Raw genomic sequence first — 22,973 nt, 5'->3', positions numbered from 1 at the left:
AAACATTGGGCCGCTGTTGGTTTATAAAGTATATTAGCAAATGTCCATTGAGAGACTGGTTATGATATGTAATATGTAGCTTTGCCTCAGTACCATGTTAATAGTTTAAAAAGCATCTTTTGCTCTGTTTTGAATTTAATTTAGATTATGATGTTAAACAGTGTGAGAAATGTTTAACATTCAGTTTAATTATTTTTTTTAAATAACAAATTTTCATGTTACTAGAACTTAGTCTAGAAATTAGACCATAGAATTTCATTGGAGTCACTATATTACACATGCTCTGACCAGATCAAACTACAGAATATTCTAAAACATGTATATTGTTTATTATGAAGTAAAAAACTACTGTTGCAAAGGAATTTGCAAGGTCAAAAAAACATCAGTGCTCCAGTTGCAACAGCCTTGTTTTTTAAACCTGACCGATACAAACAACATTAAGAAAACACATAATCAAGATGTAATCAATATTATAATGCAGCATTAAAGTAAAATAAAAAATATATACTGTTAATTTTAAGGTTGTTTAACACTTAATTTTGTCCACTGTTTGAGCTCCTTTTAAAGTTCATTCTGAGTTTTTATAGAAATAGATTACACAGTTGCTTTTTAGGGTATGACAAAAAGCGACAACAAACATTCTTAAAAAGGTTTTGCTCTCAGATAGGAAAACATTTGGTAATGTCACTTTTGGAATGAACACCAAGTAATGAATAACAATCATCACACAACATTTCTCTCATGTGGGTCAGGGTTCAAACGATGGTGGGGCCAGAGACTGTATCTGGGACGTTATCTGGGAAGTCAGTGCAGGTGAAGATTATCATCATAACAACTGGCAGTGAGGGAGTCAGTGAGGTGTTATCATTACTGATTAATTTGAACACTAAAGATACACATTATCAATCAATCAATCAATCAATATACTTTATTAATCCCCGAGGGGAAATTCCGTAACGGTCACTTCTGGTGAATGTTGAAAATTAGTTAAAAAATTAGACGCATAGATTCTAATTGTTCTGTATTTTGCCGTTGTTATTAAAATGACTGAGTTTAAAAACATGTGTCATTTGCATTATTCTGAACTACAAATTCCAACAAATTGCAAAAATCAAATCTTAACATTGACGTAGGCAATTACCATAATTTACTTGATTAAAAATATTCTTCTAATCATTTATGGACATATAATAAAGAGAAAGATCATGAGCAGGACTTGTGCTGTAGCAAATTGCTTAAAGGGCATCGGTCCACAGTGACAGACGCAGGCTTTTGTTGAAGTGAAGGGAAACAAGCCATCGAGCCGTCACACCTGTAAGACAAATAAGGTTTTAGGTTCTACATGAATCAATTTCTTACGATGGGATTTATTGGACTTTTTTGAATTTATATTTAATGAATCAGGTGCTGACTAATTCCTCTGAATAATATACAGTGGGCAAAAAAGTATTTAGTCAGCCACCAATTGTGCAAGTTCTCCCACTTAAAAAGATGAGAGAGGCCTGTAATTTTCATCATAGGTACACTTCAACTATGAGAGACAGAAAATCACATTGTCTGATTTTTAAAGAATTTATTTGCAAATTATGGTGGAAAATAAGTATTTGGTCAATAACAAAAGTTCATCTCAATACTTTGTTATATGCCCTTTGTTGGCAAAGTCCCTGGCGGCATAGTGTGTTACTGATGGTAGCCTTTGTTACTTTGGTCCCAGCTCTCTGCAGGTCATTCACTAGGTCCCCCCGTGTGGTTCTGGGATTTTTGCTCACCGTTCTTGTGATCATTTTGACCCCACGGGGTGAGATCTTGCGTGGAGCCCCAGATCGAGGGAGATTATCAGTGGTCTTGTATGTCTTCCATTTTCTAATAATTGCTCCCACAGTTGACTTCTTCACACCAAGCTGCTTACCTATTGCAGATTCAGTCTTCCCAGCCTGGTGCAGGTCTACAATTTTGTTTCTGGTGTCCTTTGACAGCTCTTTGGTCTTGGCCATAGTGGAGTTTGGAGTGTGACTGTTTGAGGTTGTGGACAGGTGTCTTTTATACTGATAACCAGTTCAAGCAGGTGCCATTAATACAGGTAACGAGTGGAGGAAGGGGGGCCTCTTAAAGAAGAAGTTACAGGTCTGTGAGAGCCAGAAATCTTGCTTGTTTGTAGGTGACCAAATCCTTATTTTACCGAGGAATTTACCAATTAATTCATTAAAAATCCTACAATGTGATTTCCTGGATTCTTTCCCCCCATTCTGTCTCTCATAGTTGAAGTGTACCTATGATGAAAATTACAGGCCTCTCTCATCTTTTTAAGTGGGAGAACTTGCACAATTGGTGGCTGACTAAATACGTTTTTGCTCCACTGTATGGGTTAAATATCTTGAATTTAGGAATTATTCAAATACAAAATATGTGTGTTTTCAATGTAAAGCATCAAATCACGTTTTATGTTCAGTAAAAACTGTTGTGTTTTTGCAGCTAAAAAGTACAGTAGTTTGGGTTTTTCTCCTCACATCCTTGCCACTGACTCAGCATGTATCGTATTGTGTTGAGATTTCTTACTGGTTATGTAACACTTAGTCATTGTTGTATCTTGAACAGCTAAGGAAGTAGAGGTCATTGACTCCAAAAGAAGCATTATCTGTGTTGGGACAAAAATGTTTTTCGCCTTGTCTGTGCAACACATTTGATAATATGCACAAAAAGACAACTTCAAAAATATACAACACAAAAACGATTCAAAAGTGTGCCCGAAGGTTCCTTTCATTGGCTGATGCAATGCGCTCCTAAGTCATTGCATTCAACAGCTGTCTCTCTCACATTTTACCTGCTACTAAAGATACAACATTTAGTTAAAAAGCACATCGTAATTACATATTTCATGGTTGTCAAACAAGAGTACAAGAGAGGGGTGCAGTTCTCACTTGACATGTGAGTCCAGAGTCTCTCTGACCATATCACACAGTAAATCAAGCAATAAAACACTGACTTAGCACTATTTGGATGTGATATCAACCTCAATTGTGTAACAATGCAATAACAAGAAAACAGAATTGCTTTAAAGAGCTTGTCTATCAGTTGATAATATCAGTCCATTCTTTTCAAGGCACGATGAAGGATCTATGGTGGGCTGCGTCTCTGTGTCTTCTTTGCGTGTATGGTTGCTGGAGCAGTGAGGTGAACAGACATGAGGACTTCATGCTCGTTGCAGGCCCTCTGAATGATGCCTCAGACTGCAGCCATCCTTTACCTCCAGGCTCTAAACAGTACTTTGAGTACCTGCAGAGCAGAGGGGTGACTCACTTCAAAGTGCCCCTGTCATGGGCTCAGCTCCTACCTATGGGCCTCTCCAGCCAGCCGCAGCAGGCTGTGGTTACCTGTTACCAAACCCTGCTGAAACAGCTGCTGGACGTGGGCCTTCAGCCTCTGGTCATCCTGCATGGGTCCACAGTGCCAGAGGTCCTGAGATCAAAGTACGGAGGCTGGGAGAGCCAGGAACTGGCGGAGATGTTTCAGCAGTATGCAGAGTTTGCCTTCCAGGAGTTTGGGGCATTGGCGCACACATGGGTGACACTGAGTGACTTGGATGATGTTTGGCATGATGGGCAGCACGCAGGTGATCCAGGTCCTCTGCAAAATATTCTCCAACTCAGCAGGAACATTTACCAGCTGTACCATCAGTGGTTCCCTGACAGAGGTAAGTAAGACTGATAGATTATTGATGATGTGATTGATTGACTTAAGTCCTGTTTTTAAAGTATTATGAAAACAACTTATTATGTGATATATTGGGCTTTTAGTATGTCTTGAGAACTTGTACAAATTATTGCTTTGTGATTTTTGTATCCGAAACCCTTCATCCTATGGTTTATGGCACTGATTACATGCATATATTATCATGCCTATCTCAACAATAAATCCAAATGAGTCAATAAAGTTTAAGCATGTATTTCACTTCAACATTTTGACTTGTCGGAGCAGAAAAAGCACAGGTGTTACTACTGACACAAACAATGGCTCTGATCTATTCAAGTGTCGCAGTAAATCGTAACATTGTGACAGTCAGTCAGCATCAATGCCAGCACCCTGAAACTGAAGCAGCTAAATGGAATTCAGCCATCATTCCTTTTATTACTCACACCAGTACTTGGCTTAAAATATCCTTAAAATAAAACATGTCTGTACATGTCTGCTCCTTATTTTTTACATCATGTTAAAAATGCCTTCATGGTTCCATATTCACAGGGAGACGCCTGTCTATTGGGTTGAGAGCCGTGGACGTTGCAATTCTTCCCCAGATCAAAGGTTCAGCCACAGTAAGCTGATACTTCTATTGTTTTGGTCATAAGTATCTTTAAAATATCAGGTTAAGACTATCTGTGGTTGAAGTGGCAGTGCGCTTTGGATCAATGCCTTGTAGAAAAATTAAACATTTAGAACTTCAGCTTTCAGCAGAATTTCCTTTAAAAAGAACCCCTGGTTTAAAACCTTCCTTCTTGTAAAGCTTGCACCTTGTCACCTGAAGATAATGTATTCTAGTATATTACTAGTTGTGTGTATGAAGGGGCCAGAATGCACCACAGAGAGTCCTGCAGTTGGTTTATGGATCCTTTTGACCTCTTGGTCGATTTCTTTTTTCCTGCATAAATGTTTATCTAGAAGTGATAATCTATTCTAGGCAAGGTTCTGGTCCTGTCTTATTTGAGCATGCTCCAAAGTATATTACCAGCCTTCAAACTGTTTTATGTCTCTCTTTATCTGAACTCTTACAATAAGTGCTCAAAGATTATGTGTCAGCAACCCTGCCCTCTCACACACATTCAACGCAAAAAAAGAAAACCTTTGGATGTCAACTATTTTACTAATCAATGTGTGTATAAAGTAAGACACAATGTAATTTGGTCCATTGTCCGTCTGTGTAGAATATGTTTGCCTTTTCTGTGTTGTGTGAGGTTTGTTTTCACAATTTAAAGGCAGGAAATCCAGGCCATTTTAAAACCACATGTATGCATGTATTAGTTATGCTGTATGCTGATAATAAAAAAAGTAAAAGTTTTCTGTATGTTTTCTGAAAAGTGATATTTCACTATGGTCAAAATAAAATGTCTTGTGTAATGGTGTATTAATGTAGGCCCTATGGTTATAAAAAAAATTAAATACTAGTTAAGTTACAAGAATGGTAAAGATACAAGAGTGTGATAACATATTGTGCTGTATCTTCTACCTTCAACAGTTGGATTTCTTGTCTGTGCACATTGAATATAACTGTGCCTCTGCATCAAACTTTGCAAAGGAGCTGAGCAACTTACAGGTAACGTTACAAGCTGCTTCTTTTCATGTTTCATTTAATGTCTTGTATTGCTGTTACGCTGCACCCACATGAACATTATGTTATGTTGTAGATGTCCAGTGGGAATTTGCCTCTTCTGATATACAAGACCACTGTTGAGGGTTGTTCCTACAGTCAATTTGAGCTCCTTGGCAAGTTCCTACAAGGTACATGTCATTACAGCTGACTTTACTATAGACTAATAGTCTTGTACTTATTCCCTTCTGTTCGGTCTCCCCCAAAAAGCCATCCACAGCCTCGCCCCTCCATACCTCTCTGACCTCATCCACGTTTCTGCACCTACCCGCACCCTCCGATCCTCTTCCTCTGTCCATCTCTCTGTTCCCTCTGCTTGCCTTGCTTGCCACCGTGGGGGGCCGAGCGTTCAGCCGCTCGGCTCCCCAGTTATGGAACTCACTCCCCCCTGACCTCCGTAACACCGGCTCCTTACTGCTCTTCAAATCCAGACTCAAAACCCATCTTTTCACACTTCCCTACTCCCTCTGATTCATTTTGCGCTGCTACTGTATTTTATTGCTTGTTTTTATACCTGTTTTACACCTGTTTTATCTATTATATTGTATGTTTTATGTGTATTCTGTACTGTATTATTAAAAAGGAACGTATTTTTTTAACTTGTGCATATTCCATTAGTGTTGATCATATAACTGGCAGTAACTTTGTCTTGCACTCATTACAGTTTTGAACAACAACGACCTGAATATTGTGGGATGTGACATGGTGGATATGTTGGACATGCAGGATGTCCCAGCCAGGTAGCAGTTTATCTTACTGAAATGGACAGTTTCATATGGCTTGACAAAGATTGTATCATGTATGTTTATATTGTTTTATGCTTTTCCAACAGTCATGGTAATTCACACTCAAATGGAATTACAACATTTAGAAACAGTTATCAGAATGTGTGGAACAAATTTAGGGACCAGATCACAACAGAGCGTGATGCCCTCCTCAATGAATCATTCCCTGCTGGCTTCCAATGGGCCACCTCCAGTGAGTCCTTCAAGGTTGAAGGTGGCTGGTTAGAAGATGGGAAGGGAGAGACCATTTGGGACCGCTTTGGCCATGAGAACAATGTTCTTGATAATCAAACAGCTGATCTAGCTTGCGACAGTTACCACAAGGTGGATTATGACGTCTACCTCCTGCGAGGTCTCAATGTCAACGCCTACCAGTTTTCCATTTCCTGGGCTCGTATTTTCCCCTCAGGCCACCGGGGCAGTCAATCAGAAAAAGGGGCTCTTTACTATGACAAGCTGATCAACACCCTCATTGAGTCTGGCATACAACCTGTTGTCACTCTCCACCACTGGGATCTGCCCCAGCGACTCCAGGACGATGGTGGATGGACGAACACGTCCATTGTTGAAGCCTTCATGGACTATGCAGACTTTTGCTTCTCCAGGTTTGGAGACAGAGTCAAGACCTGGAACACATTCAGTAGCCCCTGGGTGGTGAGCCACGCTGGGTATGGAACTGGTGAGCATCCGCCTGGAGTAAAAGACTATGTGATTGCCTCCTATCAGGTGAGAGTGATGGTCTGCAATGTAAATACACACTGCTTCACTGTCATTCTTTTACATTTACCAAACCATTTTATTTGGCTTTGCAGGTTACTCACAATATGCTCAAGTCCCACGCTGAGGCCTGGCATGTTTACAATAACAAGTACAGGAAGACACAAGGAGGGAAAGTGGGCATTGCATTGAACTCTGACTGGGCCGAGCCCATGGACCCCTCCAGACCTGAAGACATAGCAGCTGCAGATCGCTACTTGCAGTTCATGCTGGGCTGGTTTGCACATCCCATTTTTGTGGATGGGGATTATCCTGCAACACTAAAGACTCAAATAGAACAAAAAAGAAACAAGTGTCCCCTCTCAGAGCCTGCAAGACTTCCAGTTTTCACTGCTGAAGAGAGCCAGAGGATACGTGGAACAGCTGACTTTTTCGGAATAAACCACTATACCTCCCGGCTGGTCAACAACAGTGACGGTGGCTGCACCCCTGGTCCTCAGTGGGTGGGTGACTTCTGGCCACATGTGGACCCGTCATGGCCCTCTACAGCTTCTGACTGGATCTATTCTACACCTTGGGGTCTCCGTAGGCTTCTGAATTACATTTCCACAGAATACTTGAAGGTTACCAAAGTACCTATCCACATAACTGGGAATGGTATGCCTACTGAGTACAGTGGGGACACTCTCAATGACGTCAGCAGAATAGAGCACATGAAGAGTTACATCAATGAGTCCCTGAAAGGTTAGTTTCTGGAGTTTTTCTAACAGGAAACCACCGTTTACACAGTGCTGAGAGAATCTAAATTTTATTGTGCTTTTGTTTATGTCCATTTTGTAGCAATAATCTTAGATGGATTGGATGTGCAGCGATTCACAATGCAGTCACTCATGGATGGATTTGAGGGAAATCAAGGCTACAACCAAAGATTTGGTCTACATCATGTCAACTTTGAGGATGCAGACAGACCAAGAACCCCAAAGCAGTCTGCCTATTTCTACTCTCAGGTTATCAAGCAAAATGGATTTGGTTCACACAAAGGTGATGTTTATAAAGGGGTAGAGATGCAACGTACCCGTCGTCCAACTGTTTTATTACCCTCAGAAGTTCCATCTAAATCAAAGGTTGTCTGGGAGAAATTCTCACACCAGTCAAAATTCCACAGAAAACTCTACCACTACGGCACTTTCACAGAGGGCTTCAGTTGGGGAGTATCGTCTTCGGCTTACCAGATTGAAGGTGGCTGGAATGCCGATGGGAAAGGGCCCAGTATCTGGGATACATTCACCCACAAACCTGGCAGCATTCCTGATAATGCCAATGGAGATGTGGCCTGTGACAGCTACCACAGACTTGATGAAGACCTCTACATGCTTCGAGCTCTGAGGGTGAAGTCGTACAGATTCTCTTTGTCCTGGTCCAGGATCTTTCCTGATGGACGGCGTTCCTCCCTGAACCAGAAAGGTGTTCACTACTACAATACACTCATTGATGGCCTTTTAGCACATAACATCACTCCCATGGTGACACTCTACCATTGGGACCTCCCTCAAGCTTTGCAAAACCTCGGTGGCTGGGACAATATTGACATGATTGACATATTTAATGATTTCTGTGATTTTTGCTTTGCCACCTTTGGAGACCGAGTTAAATTTTGGATGACCTTCAACCAGCCCCACACGATTGCATGGTCAGGATATGGACTTGGAGAGATCCCACCAAATGTCAAGAATCCAGGAACTGCACCATACGCAGTTGCACACAACCTTATAAAAGCACACGCGAAGGCCTACCACACATATGATGATAAGTATCGCAAATCCCAAGGTGGTCTAGTATCCATTGCCCTCAGTGCTGATTGGATTGAACCTAAAGATGTTAATGTTCCCCGTGAAGTGGTGGCAGCTGATCGCGCTCTACAGTTCCACCTGGGTTGGTTTGCACACCCCATTTTCAAGAATGGTGACTATCCTGATGCAGTGAAGTGGCAAGTTGGAAACAAAAGTGAACTCCAAGGTCTCTCAGAGACAAGACTACCTTCTTTCACTGACGAAGAAAAGAGCTTCATTAAGGGAACTGCTGACATGTTCTGTGTAAATCATTACACTACAAAGGTTGCGCACCATATTACAGCACGGCTTACCCCTCAATCTTATAAATACGACCTGGATGTGTCAGAAGCAGAGGAGGGCGATTCACCAACGACTGCCATCAGCAGCCAGAGAGCTGTAGCATGGGGCTTGAGAAGACTCCTTAACTGGATCAAAGAGGAGTATGGAGGTCCGGAGATTTACATTACAGAGAATGGAGTAGCAACAGACATTAAGACCACAGTTGATGACACAGACAGAGTATTTTACCTCAAAACCTACATTGACGAAGCTTTAAAGGGTGAGTTTGTACATGAGTTACATAAGTTTCAGAGCATACTGTTTGCTAGGTCCCTTAATGCTGAAGCATACTGAGGCTGAAATTTGATCAATGTGTCACTGCCAGGGGAATTTCTTGAATTAGAGGACAGACCCAGTACCCTTCATGACCACTTGTGGACCATTCACCATATTCTGTGGAATTATATGATATGAAATATAGACAGCCTCTCTAAAAATGTCTACTTTTTATTTAATCTTTTCCTAACATAATTCACACAGCTCATAATCTTGACGGTGTGAAGGTGAAAGGATACATAGCAACATCTCTCATGGATTCTTTTGAGTGGCTCAATGGGTACAAAGTTGGATTTGGGCTGCACCATGTGGACTTCACTAACCCACATCGACCGAGGACGCCCAAATACTCGGCTCATTTCTATTACCAAGTCATAAAGGACAATGGTTTCCCTACACCAGATGATGAGAAGCCACTTTATGGACACTTCGTCAAGGATTTTATTTGGAGTACTGCAACAGCATCATACCAGGTAACTGCTTAATGAAGCTACTTCATTAAGGCAGGAGCAGGGAATTGCATGTATAATAATCCTTATTCCTTTCTGTCTATTTGAATCTCTCTTTTACATTCACTGTCTCCAGATCGAAGGAGGATGGAGAGCAGATGGAAAAGGACTCAGCATCTGGGACAAGTTTGCTCACACTCCTCTTCGAGTGTTCAATGATGACAATGGGGACATAGCCTGTGACAGTTATCATAAAGTAGAAGAAGATGTTGCCATGTTGAAGCAACTTAAGGTGACCCATTATCGTTTCTCCATATCATGGCCGAGGGTGCTTCCTGATGGCACCACCAAGCACATTAATGAGGCCGGACTCAACTACTACCACAGACTGGTGGATGCGCTGCTTGCAGCAAACATCCAACCTCATGTATGTGTAATTCCCAATGCTCCAAAAATATTTACAATTTGCAAAGTTGCTAAATTTGGTAAATCTTAACTTCTCTTTTGCTGTCAGATCACTCTCTACCACTGGGACCTTCCACAAGCTCTGCAGAATATCGGAGGCTGGGAGAATGAGAGTATTGTTGCCAAATTCAGGGATTACGCTGACGTCATATTTAGCCGTCTTGGCGACAAAGTGAAATTTTGGATCACAATTAATGAGCCATACAATATAGCCAATGTAGGCCATGGCTATGGAGCAGCTGCCCCTGGTATGCTTTTAAGTGATGCTCTTCATCCTGAGCTCACACCCCCTTTGCCTCACAGCAATGTGTGCTTGCCGTTTTTTTTTGTTGTGAAAAACAGGTCAAGAAGTCGCATTTTATCAAAACAGTATCATACCATCATTAATTATTTTGTTGTTCTACAAGGGCCACCAAGTGATAAAATCATTAAGAAACTTAAACTTGTGACTAAGGTAAAGATTAGAATTTATCCAAAGTGTGAGAGTATTTAGAAACAGCGTGTTTTCTATAAGCCAATCCTTAACCTTGACCTTTCAAATCACAATTACAAATAGCAGCTGCAACGAGTAAAAATGTGTGTAAATGTTACTCTTTGGATGTGTCCAGGGATCAGTTTCAAACCAGGCACTCTTCCCTACATTGTGGGTCACAACCTGCTTAAAGCTCACGCTGAGGCCTGGCATCTCTACAATGACAAGTACCGGGCCAAACAGAAAGGCATTATCTCCATCACCATCAACTCTGACTGGTCAGAACCCAGGAATCCCTACAAGCAGAAAGACATTGATGCTGCAAGACGTGTGGTGCAGGTACTTTAAAGAACAAAATAGGAAATGCTTTTTAGATTCTTCTGTTGTACACACATTTCTTTCACATATTATAATAGAAAAAACATGTCAGAAAATAGTTGGAGTTGAGCTCTCTAAGAGTTGTTGTGTGTTTCCCTGTGCAGTTCTACATTGGCTGGTTTGCCCATCCTGTATTTAATGGGGACTACAGCAACACGATGAAGACAATCATTCGAGAGCGAAGCTTAGCTGCTGGCCTGCTAAAATCTCGGTATCATAAGACCTAACATTAATGCCTGAAAGTGAAATAAGGGGAAACTATTGAGGAAAACTGAATTTGTTCAATACAATCTCTTCAGGCTGCCTGAGTTCACTCCTGAGGAGATTAAGAGGATTAAGGGCACCTATGATTATTTTGGATTCAACCATTACACCACTGTCCTGGCTTTCCCTGTGGACTACAAAAACCTTCAGCACTACGATGCTGATAGGTAAGCAAGTACCAACTTACCTACAGAAACAAAGTCAGAAAAGCAAGTCATAGACAATTATATGGTAACTGGCTGAAAATGATGCTTCTGCTTCACTGTGTGCTTTACTTGAACGTATTTTTTTTGTAAAATGAAACCATTTCATTCATTTGATCATCTCAGGGGTGCAGGAACTATTGCTGACCGTACCTGGCTGGATTCAGGTTCAACTTGGTTGAAGGTCTCACCTTTTGGATTCCGGAGGATATTAAACTTCATTAAGGAGGAATATGGAGACCCACCTATTATCATCACAGAAAATGGCATGTCAGAGCGGGGGCCTATTGACCTAAATGATATTTACAGGAGTTACTACTATGAAAAATACATCAACCAGGTGCTGAAAGGTAATAATTAATTGAGACTATTTCCCAAAGTCTTACCAGCAATACAATACTGAGTTAGTATAAAACAGGATTTTTGGTGTGCTTCTGCATTCCTAAAGGTGTTCATTTTCTCCTCCCAGCGTATTTGCTAGATAACGTGGATATCCGTGGTTACACAGCGTGGTCGCTGATGGACAACCTAGAGTGGGCCACTGGCTTTTCAGAGAGATTTGGACTTTTCTATGTCAATCACTCAGACCCAAAACTGTCTCGAGTGGCCAAGTCTTCTGTTGCCTTGTACTCCACCATCATCAAATGCAATGGATTCCCAGATCCCGCCTTGGGGCCCCATGAGTGCTTGAATTCCGTGCCTGAAGGTAAACTGATGCAGAGCTGCTGCTTGTGATATATTGAACCATAGTTACAAGTAAGCCCATAGTGATTATCGCAGTAACAACACTTTTAGAGTAGAATAATAGATTGGATAGATATGAGAAAATACCACTCTCATATATGTTTGTTAAGTACTGAGCTGGAGTCAGAATACAGTCAGTCTACTGGCTCAGTCTTTATGCTAAGCTAAAGCTAACTGTATGTTAGCTGCAGCTTCATATTTATGTAGCTTGTCTACCATCTATGTAGAAAGGGCCCCAGAGTTCTTTATCCCTTTTTAGTGGTGGAGTAACTCAGATTAACTCAATATTATTATTAATCTTGCATAATGACATATACATTTTAACTTTATGAATTGAACTTCACTTTAGCTAACCTTTTCCAGAATATAATTTAGTGTACATTCGAAATCACTTTTGAAAACAACACACACAGAAACTGTATTAAAGTAAATATGTAATTCCTTATTTTAATTAATTAATCAAAAAATAAAATAAGATTTAGACCTTTCCGTCCTTTTTTTTCTTCTCCTTTTGTTTACAACAAAATGGAGTACACTTTTCCCTTATCTCTTTAAATTTCAGATTTCACAACAAAAATTTTGTTCCATCAAATTTTCCTTTTAACTTCAGTTTCCTTAACATTCAAATACACCAAGCTGGCAAAATAAAATATCTCATTAAATGAAAACCGTTTGCAGGCCTGTTTTGCTGCTTGTGTGCTGTCACCCAAAAAAGTGACCACTGCATCCGGTCTGCTCAGAACGTGATCTGGTTGATTTCTCTTTGCTTCAAGGTCAAAAAAACATTTCAAAAGAAGCCAAAGCGGTCCAGGCGAGGCTACTTGTTTGAGCTGGGTCAGCAACAGTCCGTTCACTTTTCTCCTCTCTCTGTTCACTTGTTCAGCGAGCATTAAGTGCCACAGCATGTCAAAACTTCATGCTACAGTTCTGTTACTCATGACACTTATTCTTCAACAGATTATCTTGCAAATAACCCAAAACACAAGTTAAGACACAGTATTTGTGCACAACTTTCATAAAATCCACACGGACCCGAAAATCTCCTGTATGCCTTGTTTAAGCTCTTTTTTTTCTCTGGCCATCTCTACATGCACGTAATTTTTAACCACCCCTTTTAACCTCTATATATTCATTTATTAACCTGTATGGCGGGTAGGCCATAAGAATCTAATCTAATCCCAGCAGTGCATTCATTTTATGTAGCCAGTCTACCATCTACGTAGAAAGGGGCCCCATAGATGGTAGACGGGCTGCATTTAATAGACCAATATGATCAATATCCTTAGAAAACAGCATTTAGTTATTTAAGAACTTAAATGTATCCACATTTAAGACGTGAGAAACAAATATAGTTTAGCTTTACAGTTACTGTCAGCAATATGTTCAAAATGAAATATGATAACCTCAGTGTTTTCTCTACAGTAACAAGTGCGCCGATCACACCTGCTCCCCCTGAGATCACTGTGAGCTTCCTGGGGATGAAGCTCTCTACCCGTGATGCTGCGACTGGCCTCAACGCCACATTTGCTCTACTGATTGTCGCGATATTTGGAGCTATTTGTTCATTTTGTTTCCTGTTTAAGGCAAGAAAACATTCCAAGAAAAAACAGCACCTTGAATCTAACATTCAGATGAATTTTTGATTTAATAATGGTCATCCAACATAAACTGAACTTCAAGCTGTAAAAATCTAAATTCTTCTGCTAAGAGAATGATTTAGCAAATGTCTTTTTTCATTCATCCAGTTATGTCGCCAATATGTTACTGCTGTTCTTAAGTCACAGTTTATGATTAAAAAATCGACAATTTTTTGTATTTTTCCTTTTTGTTTGTTTGCTTTGTTTTGCTTTTTGGCTTTGCTCTGTTTTGTTCTTGTGTGTGTGTAGGTCTGTTTGGGCGTTTTTTGTTTTTTGTGTTCTTACAAGTGAATGCAATCTTGGAAAAGTTCAATAAAAAGATTCAAAATAAATAAATGTAATGCAATCTCTTTTACAAAAATAAATTTTAAAATGTATAATTTCCTCATGACCCACATTATTTAATTTACTGCTAAAACCGAAGCACTGAACAGTATCAAGCAACGTGAACCACAGTGAATCCTACGAGATTGTCTTTTGTTTGTGGCAGCACTCCTTGCCACTTTTACATTTCATATCAGAAAATGTCAACTTCAGGTTGAAAATTTGGGCTCATCAGTTTAGCTGTGGTTTAAGGTGTGTTGCCTGGAACAAAATTGCACCATTTCTTTCTGTTTAAACTGCACCTGTGGTTTAGCATATAACCACTGTAGAAATCAGCAAATACCACTAGAGGGCACTGTAGGTTTAAGAAGAGATTCAGACCCTAAAAAAGCTTTAACCAGTGAGGGAAAAACCTTTATGATCTCCAATTAGTCATTTTGTGTGATTTCAAGTATTTGACATAGGCTTTATCCCATGTTTGAGAAACAGGAGTGGCCAAATCATTGCAAGCATTGTCTCACCTGACCTTGCCTGTAGAATTCTGTCATACTTGTCACTTGTGTCAGAGTCACCGGAGGCTATCAGAGAAAAACAAACAGCTTTTTTATTTTATATAACAGTACTGAGTGGGTGGTTTGTATTTATTTTAGGTTAATACAACATTTGTATAAAAGTATAAAGTAATTAAAAAGTTTGTGCTCAAAAAAAAATGCACCTAGCCTCATACTGTATGTTTGTCAGTTCAGCAGTTATGTTAATGGCGGCTAAATAGCAAAGTAAAAAATTCTAAAAACCTAACTGTAACTTTACAAGGAAAATTAAACATACGTTTTATGTGATGTTCTCCAAATCACTGGGCAGAACATTTGTCCAACTGAGGTTTAGATGAACCTGTGCTTGTTTTAAGAGAATCTAGGTTGAACTATAATACAACTTTAGCAAACCAGTTTCAAAAAGCAGCTTTGACAGTCCGGTCTTAAGTGACACAGAAAGACTCTTTAAGACTCTAATTCTCTCCCTATCCAATTGAAGATTTTCACCCCAGCCTCAAAGATTAACTTTTTCCCCCCAAATACAATTGTTATTTCTGTACACACATTTAACCCTCAGGCATCACTTTAATTTACTACCCTCTTAAGTCATTAAGGACAAAAATGTCCCCAGTGATGCATAAGGGTTAAAAAAAAAAAAAAAAAAAAAAAAAGGCATTAGTGTCTAGCTGACTACGCCTACTTGATCAGATGATGTTGCACTCACTTGTACAAATAGAATATTTAGCAGGAAAAAAAACTATTTCAAACAATAAAACCAGACTGAAACATTTGAAGAGTTATTTGTTGAAAAAGATTTATTTTAAAAACTAACCCCCAAGTATCAATACAAAAAGTATAAAAAGTACAAAAAGCATTGCTCAAAAATAACTTGAGATGATGATATTTGAGTTGGCACTAATGGCACTGTGGGTATGATGCAGAATACAAAAGATGGCATCTTAGCAGAGCGCATTCAAGGCATTGAATTCACATTGAAAAATTATTACATGGTTTACAACCCTCAGTGATGCTCTGGAGAACACTGATCACCAAAATCAGCACTTTCAGACAGGGAACATGACACTGTTATCCCTTATTTTACCAACATAGTTACATTTTTGGGTCCATACAGAAAAAGGAATTGTTTGCTGGATGTGTAAATAATGAAATAAACTGCAGGTTCTGTTTTTGAGAAAAAATTGAATTTTGCAGGAAACCAAACCATTTTCAGAAAGCACCGGTCCATGGGTTGAATCAGGCTTCAGGGAGCTAAGACAGCAGTGAATGTCGTTCTTTTCAACTTAATAAAAGCCACAGTGACAAGAGCCTCTTTTCATTAACACAATACTCAAAACTAATACAAAAATAAAGAACAGTATCAAATACACGTTTTAACAATACAAGACAATATCAAGAGTTACATGTTTTTCAAGCATTACCCAGGTTTGTTTATTCCTTTGGACAAAGGCACCCCTAGTGTGCACCACTGGTGCGGCGCCAACGTTGTCGGAAAAAAAAAAGAAAAAAAATGAGAATGAACACCTCGAATAAACTTCATCAGCATGACAATAACTCCAGTACCTTTCCTTTGAGTGGCGCCTAGTACGTTAACTTTTGTTTGTATCTACACACACTCACTGATTCACTTCCTCACAAAGTACAAAACTCTTACAATTCAAAACACATTTTTTGCACTACAGCTGGCTTGGCCTCGCCTTAAGAAAACGCCATAAAACAGACTTCCAGTTCAGTTCTAAGGCAAACTTGAGATGCGCTCACAAATGACTAACAGCTCTAAGTCTTGTAGTAGAAAAACATTTTTAAAAAAAAGTAGCTGCCCTGAGGGAGAAGTACATGTTAACCATAACCGTTCTTGCTGCACGGTGGTACTTTGTAAGCACTTTGGATCTTCAGACAGGCTGGCATCTCAAGTATTGCTGAGTTGAGACGACCTTTCTCCTCCTCGTTTGACTCGATGCTCGGCCACTGCTGGCCGTAACACTGGAAGGCTTGGGCTGACTTCATCCACCTCAAGCAGATTCACGTCTCTCTCTCTCACACACACACACACTCACACACAGATTCCCTCATGTCCGCTCACTGATCCTGATGTAAAGTTAAATCTATAGTGTCCGCTGGGCTGATGAAAACCTACGCACGCAGACCTGTAAACAGAGAGGTGGTGTCATAGTCAGCAAAGCATTTTGTATTTAGCACGACTACAAAAAAAAATGATTAAAAAAAGAAGATTAGCTGCAATTTTATGATGAGATGTAACAGTCTGAAACCTCACCTTTGTTGCACGTACTACTCTGCTTCTCCTGGGCAAAGTTTAGTCTGTTCTGCTCCACAGCAGTGCCGTTGGACTCTGGGCTGCTGCTGCGCGATGGGCTGCTCTCCCCATTCTGGTAAGCCAAGTCCAGATGCTGCTGAGCGAGTTTTAGGTGTCTGCGCAACCTCTCCAGCTCCCGCGATGAGGCCTCGTCCCCAAACGACTCTCTACCCGAGTCTCCCAGGTTGTCCCTGAAGCCCATTTTTCCTGAAGGGTCCTTCTTAAGCGCCGTGTGGTAGCCTGGAGGCGCAGAGGGCTGGCGGCAGATGGAGGATTTCTGGCTGGCCAGAGCTGGGTGACGGGGGGTGGGAGGCTGAGGCCGCGGCGCGCAAAAGCAGTCCCGAATACCACTGAAGCCGAGGTGAAGGATCTCCAGCATGGTGAAGAGCAGGCACAAGGCGCTGACGGCGTACATGATGAGCAGGAAGATTGTCTTCTCTGTGGGGCGTGAGACGAAGCAGTCCACCGTGTGTGGGCAAGGGGAGCGCGTGCATACATACGACGGTACCACTTCCAGCCCATACAGGACGTACTGTCCAAACAGGAACGAGGCCTCAAAGATGGCGCGCGACAGCAGCTGAAACACATAGACCTTCATCAGACCATCGCGCTTGATGCGGCGGCGTCCGTCGTGCTTTTTGCTGGGCTTCTCCACAACTTCCTTTTCCTTCTCTGGCTCAATCTCCTCCAGGATCATGGGGTCCTCCTCCCCATTGTCCTCCGCTTCCTCATAGTCCCGGTTAGCGCCACGGCTCACTATCGGCATCCTCTTCCTGCCGCGCGGCCGGTAGTCATCGTCCTCCATGCGGGCGATCTTATGCATAGCAAAGCCCAGGTACATGATGGTGGGGGTGGTGATCATGATCACCTGGAACACCCAGAAGCGAATGTGTGACAGCGGCGCAAATGCGTCATAGCACACATTCTCACAACCAGGTTGCTGCGTGTTGCACACAAATTTACTCTGTTCATCGTAGTAGATCGATTCGCCCCCGACAGCCGTCAGCACGATGCGGAAGACAATGAGGAGGGTGAGCCAGATTTTGCCCACAAATGTTGAGTGGTTGGAAATCTCGTCCAACAGACGTGTCAGGAAGCTCCAGCTCATTTTGCCTCTGGAACAAGAAGGAACTTCTCAAACCTGTGAAGATAAAATAGTTGTGTTTAGATGCCTTGCCTAGTTGAGAATAAAGTAGCATGTGAAAAGTAATAATTGCTGTTGAATACATTTCCATCTGAGTTATAAAGTTATTTTGTTACATCACATTTAAAAATTCCTCTGGATTCCTCATGATACTGCACCATATAGTCACAAGTTGGAGCTATAGTGCCACTGTTACAAAGCTGAGACGCCCCAAACAAGCCCCCACCGCCGTAACAAAATACATGCTCAGGCAAGGATCCCTGTGGAAGTGGCTGACACCAAATCAGGGAACCAGAGTGAAATCTGCTCTTCCAGGACAGTAAGCAGGATGCTTGAGGCGTATCCCACCAAAATAAAATTTAAAAATGAATAAGTTATCAGCTATGGTGTCTATAAACCAACTTTTACGTCGATTCTAGTCTCAGCTGAATATTTTATACACTGGAAAACTGGAGGTCACCGTTTAATAGTCTGACTAAGACAGCCAAAAACAGATGTCTCATTGTGAAAACACAACAGAGTCAATGACGAGCTCCTGTGGTTTCACACCATCTGTGACCAACCTCGTAACTTCTGCTGAGTAATTATCCTCTGCTGCAAACAACCAGGCTTGAAGCATGAAGGTAGGCAACAGTGTTCGTTGTGGTTTGGGAAAGATTAGCCTACACAACTGCATCTCTCACCTTTTTCATTACTTCTTGAATCATTTTTAGATCAACAAGACGCATAATGCCATAGACCGAACCGGCCGCTTGGCTGCTCAAGAGTTAAGAGTGACCCTGAGTGTCTGACATCACAAACCTTGGAACAGCTGTGCAAAGCCAGATTACCACCCTAATCTAACATTAGTATTTTTTTCTTAGGTAAATTGCCTTGTTACCTGAACAGCCTGGTTACAATCTTAGTAAATAGAACATGACAGGCTGGATCTGATGTAAATGGGATAAATGACTTCATTTGACAGTGAACCAAAAGAGAAGGTGCATCACACTCGTCAGGACCTGTTTTCACCACACCTATAAATGCATTGAACCTAATTAACCACATTGTGAAACCAAAGAACTGTACTAGTTTAGATGGCTGCTAAATGTATTTCACTTACTGAAACTCTTAATGAATCCATTAAAGCAAAATGCAACCATTACAGTCTGTGTCAAGATGACATTTTTGTATAACAAAGCTGAATTTAAAAAAAAAAACTTTATAAACCAACAGGCCTGGCACAACAATGTGTTTTAATATTAGGAATTGAAAAATGAAATCAGTCACTCAAAGGGAAAAGTGTCCATGGTCATGCTGTACAACAAACCAGTGTTGCGAAGGCTTTCCAGATGATACCTCACTCCTCGAGTGCTCTAGCGGAGTATCCTCATAAGACTGGTTTGCACTGGGCGGCTCCGGGGTGTGAATGGAAGTACTGTATAAACCCGACATCTGAGGTTTTTATTTGAAGGAAACTAACCTTGGATAAATAAGAGGTAGAATAAAGCACACAGGTTTCTACTGTGCGTCAGAGTCACTACGAACAATCTGATGATGGATCAGCTTTGATTGTGACCTGAAACCCACTTTCATAACTGACCCGGCGGCTGATCTTTGAAGAGATTATTGATTTTTCTGGTGTCTGGTGATCAAGAGCCGGAATTCTGCTTGAGAAGAGAAGATCTACTATTTTATAGACTGTATGTAGGGGCTTTCTGTCGTCACCAGTAACCTCGCTGTGAAGTGAAACCAATTGCTGCATGTTCCTCCACACAAGTGTCCCCTTCTATACATCCATGCCCATGTTCACTCGCTGCTTTTATGAGGTTTGCCTATTTACCGCTCACAATGGCTTCCACTGTAGTTACCCTTCACCTGTGGCTTTCTGCGGAGCTGCCTGCAGCTACACCCCAACAACCAGGTCTCCACATGCACATAACTGACAACAGCCTCGATTTAGTGGGGGGGGGGGCATGTGGTTTCAAACTAAAGCCGTACATGGATGGAGGGATATTTAGCACCATCTCAAATCTTATATGATATCAAGTTTATGTGCTGCCAGGAAGTTTTGCCTCATCAGCTAGATTCAGCCATCAGTGGTCGTCTACACCAGTTACAGAAAATGTAACGTTGTTCTTCTGTCAGGCTGCAAGAGGCAGGTGAGGAAATTGAAGTCAACAACCTCGCTGCTCGTAATCCAGGTTAACGGTTAGGAGCTGTCTGAGCTGACATCCGAGGAAGACCACAGCCTCGTGTGCGCGAATCTACGATCTACATGAGTGAGTGTGTGTCAAACTTGCTGAAACCGTCTAAGCCCAGCACAGAGGCAGCTCATCAGAGCAAACTTAAAGCACAGATCTCCAAGTCTTAACACATAAAGACCGGCACATGGGAGGACCTACTGTGCCGGTGCTGCGTTTATGTGTCATCGCTCCAGGTAGCAACATGTAACCTTTCTTGCAAACTGTGTAAAAAAAAAGTTCAGCTGTCACAGAGTAGGCACACTTAGCTTTGTGCAAAGGTTTTGTCAGTGGAGGGGACCTTTCCTTCAGTAAGACAGCCAAATGAAACAGGGTTAGAAAATGTTGCACAACCTCACTCTGTGTCACATGCTGTTTAAGCAGGTCCTCTAGGAACACAACAGTGTGTGGAAAGTTGCAGATTTCAGCTTTAATGTAACCTAAGTGGCTACTGATACATCTCATCCCTGAAATTCAGAAAATATAGACTACAGCTCTGTACTGATGCTGGATTTTTGACACCTATATTGTTATTTGTTGGTTTAAAAACTGATCAAAATGTCTTGGCTGGTATTCATGTTTCACATCAACATGCTTTCTTGATATATTCTAATATGGATCCCTTAAATGTGCTCAAACAACTGTCACCCATACATGTGCCACCTAAAAACCCACTATGAACATCTTTAGTGCTGCATCTGAAGCATCTAACTTGACTTTCTGCTCCGGTGTTAAAACCTTGAAGCTTGTGTGTCTCCAAAATGTTAAAAACCTGTAAATTAAGTCAACTCTGATCAGACATGAGTTTTCACTCTCTAAAAAAGCCACCACGCCATCTTCACGTCCCATCTGCTGAGGCAGTCTGGGCCCATCATTTTTCTTTCTTTTTCTTTTTTATAAAACCAGCCTGTTTCCAAGTAGGAGCGAAGTAAAGCAGCGGAGTTTGATCACAGGCCGAGCCCCGCGGGACAGGGGGCCCTTTGTGGCCCTCACATCTGGGAGGCTACTTATCCTCATCCCTCCTTTATCCCAAAGCCCAAAAATAACCAGAATACGAGTCAAAAATAGGGAGGGGGGGGGTGACTCAACGGTGGCGGTTAATGGGCAGAAAAAAAGGACTCATCCGCCCTTCTTATCTCCATGACGCATAGTACCACAGAGAGGAAATCCCAATTCTCCGCATATCAGCGCTATTAATGAAACAGGGACACGCGGTGCTCACGGCGACACGTTTGCGCCGACGCACCCGTAAACGGGGAGTAATTCCCCCCACGAAGCGGCCACTTGGCGTGGGTTCATTAGCGCTGCCTGCTGCTAGCCTGTGCGCGTAAACTTCAGTTAGCCTCCGAACAATAACGCTACATCTACCGACGCTGCTTTGGAGAAACTGGGCTGTTAAACCGGTAAAAAAAACAAAACAAAACAGAGACACCAGCGGGTCAGAAACAAGTCGCCGTTCCTCCGGGGCTGAAGTTAAAGCTGTAACTTGAGCCGCAGCACCATTGTTAGCACGGGCTAAAAGAAAGGAGCAATGTGGTGATGCTGGCGCGTCTGCGGAGCCTCGCTCTGTTTGCGGGGTATTTTTTTTTTTTTTTACCTTCAGTTGGGATTTCGGGTCCTGAAAGTTGTCGCTGATTTCGAGAGTTTTCCCTTCGTTCTCTCTTTAGGAAAAGAAAGCCCTCCCGCTCCGATATCAAGCCATCCAGTTTTTTCTTCCCGACGAGGAGCCCGTGTCCTTCTCCAGTGGTGTGTTGTGCTGCGCGCTGAGGACAAAGACTATTCCCAAATCCAACCCCCCCTCCTCCTTTTTTTTTTTTTTTTTTTCTCTCTCCTCCCAGATCCAGCCGGGCACCCCACCCCCTGTCTGCGCAGGGTGGAGGGAAACCATGAAGTGCCAGAGTCACTGCAGATTGTGAGACTTAACAAGCAAATGATAAATCAGTGGAAAAAAGTTGCTAAACATTTAGAAATTGCAGTGTGCTTTGTATTTAAATACACAATGCAAAGTAGAAAAAAAATGTTACCAACAGGACACACTCCTTTTAATGGTGCTTCATGTTCCGACCTGCCCCCGCTGCTTGGAGCAGCAGGTGAAGATAACTGCAGTCAGCAGAGTTTGCTGGGTCTTATCACCCTCTAACCTTTGTTTGTGTTGGGGCTGTGGAGCAGCACACATCCTTCAGTGCTCCTCTTCCTGCTGATGCAGATGTTCGGAAGTTGTTGCCATCATGAGGCCCCTTCCTCCGCGTCACACTTTCTTTGGCAGGAGCTGCGTGTGCCTTTGTTCGGTCGCCCTCCTTTGCATATCCTTGAAGCTACATCCTCCTCTTAATAATGTCCATCACCAGAAGGCAAAGTGGGGTTAAGTCTATTATAAGCACATCAGGGCTGGAAGGGGTGTGGAGCGGCAGTGTCATGAAGTAACAAGGTTAATAGTGTCTTCACCCAGCGCTGTGTGGCATCTACCATCTGCAGCATGGTAGTAGCCTCACTCTCAT

The 22,973-nt window shown here is 41.8% G+C and overlaps 3 protein-coding genes across 3 annotated transcripts in view; 1 reads left to right on the top strand and 2 right to left on the bottom strand.

The window, feature by feature from the left end:
• The window catches only part of slc39a10 (solute carrier family 39 member 10), a 216,687-nt gene that overhangs the window by 30,821 nt on the left and 162,893 nt on the right, over positions 1-22,973 (bottom strand). The window lies entirely within an intron of this gene.
• Positions 3,106-13,926, top strand: LOC139208104 (lactase/phlorizin hydrolase-like). The gene is made up of 17 exons (XM_070837671.1): positions 3,106-3,691; positions 4,240-4,310; positions 5,228-5,305; positions 5,397-5,490; positions 6,024-6,099; positions 6,192-6,870; positions 6,957-7,605; positions 7,702-9,252; positions 9,513-9,781; positions 9,894-10,184; positions 10,272-10,470; positions 10,831-11,033; positions 11,177-11,283; positions 11,372-11,503; positions 11,666-11,889; positions 12,009-12,245; positions 13,706-13,926. The coding sequence occupies exons 1-17, from the start codon at positions 3,106-3,108 to the stop codon at positions 13,924-13,926; spliced, it is 5,667 nt and encodes a 1,888-aa protein (XP_070693772.1).
• Positions 15,615-22,207, bottom strand: gjc4b (gap junction protein gamma 4b). Its single transcript, XM_070837670.1, has 3 exons — positions 22,073-22,207; positions 17,071-18,250; positions 15,615-16,942 (listed from the first exon to the last, which is right to left on the bottom strand). The coding sequence occupies exons 2-3, from the start codon at positions 18,215-18,217 to the stop codon at positions 16,929-16,931; spliced, it is 1,161 nt and encodes a 386-aa protein (XP_070693771.1). The 5' UTR covers positions 18,218-18,250; positions 22,073-22,207; the 3' UTR covers positions 15,615-16,928.

Source organism: Pempheris klunzingeri, chromosome 10, assembly GCF_042242105.1.
Source record: "Pempheris klunzingeri isolate RE-2024b chromosome 10, fPemKlu1.hap1, whole genome shotgun sequence".
Classification (NCBI taxonomy): Eukaryota; Metazoa; Chordata; class Actinopteri; order Acropomatiformes; family Pempheridae; genus Pempheris; species Pempheris klunzingeri.
This window is presented reverse-complemented; position numbering and strand designations above follow the sequence as displayed.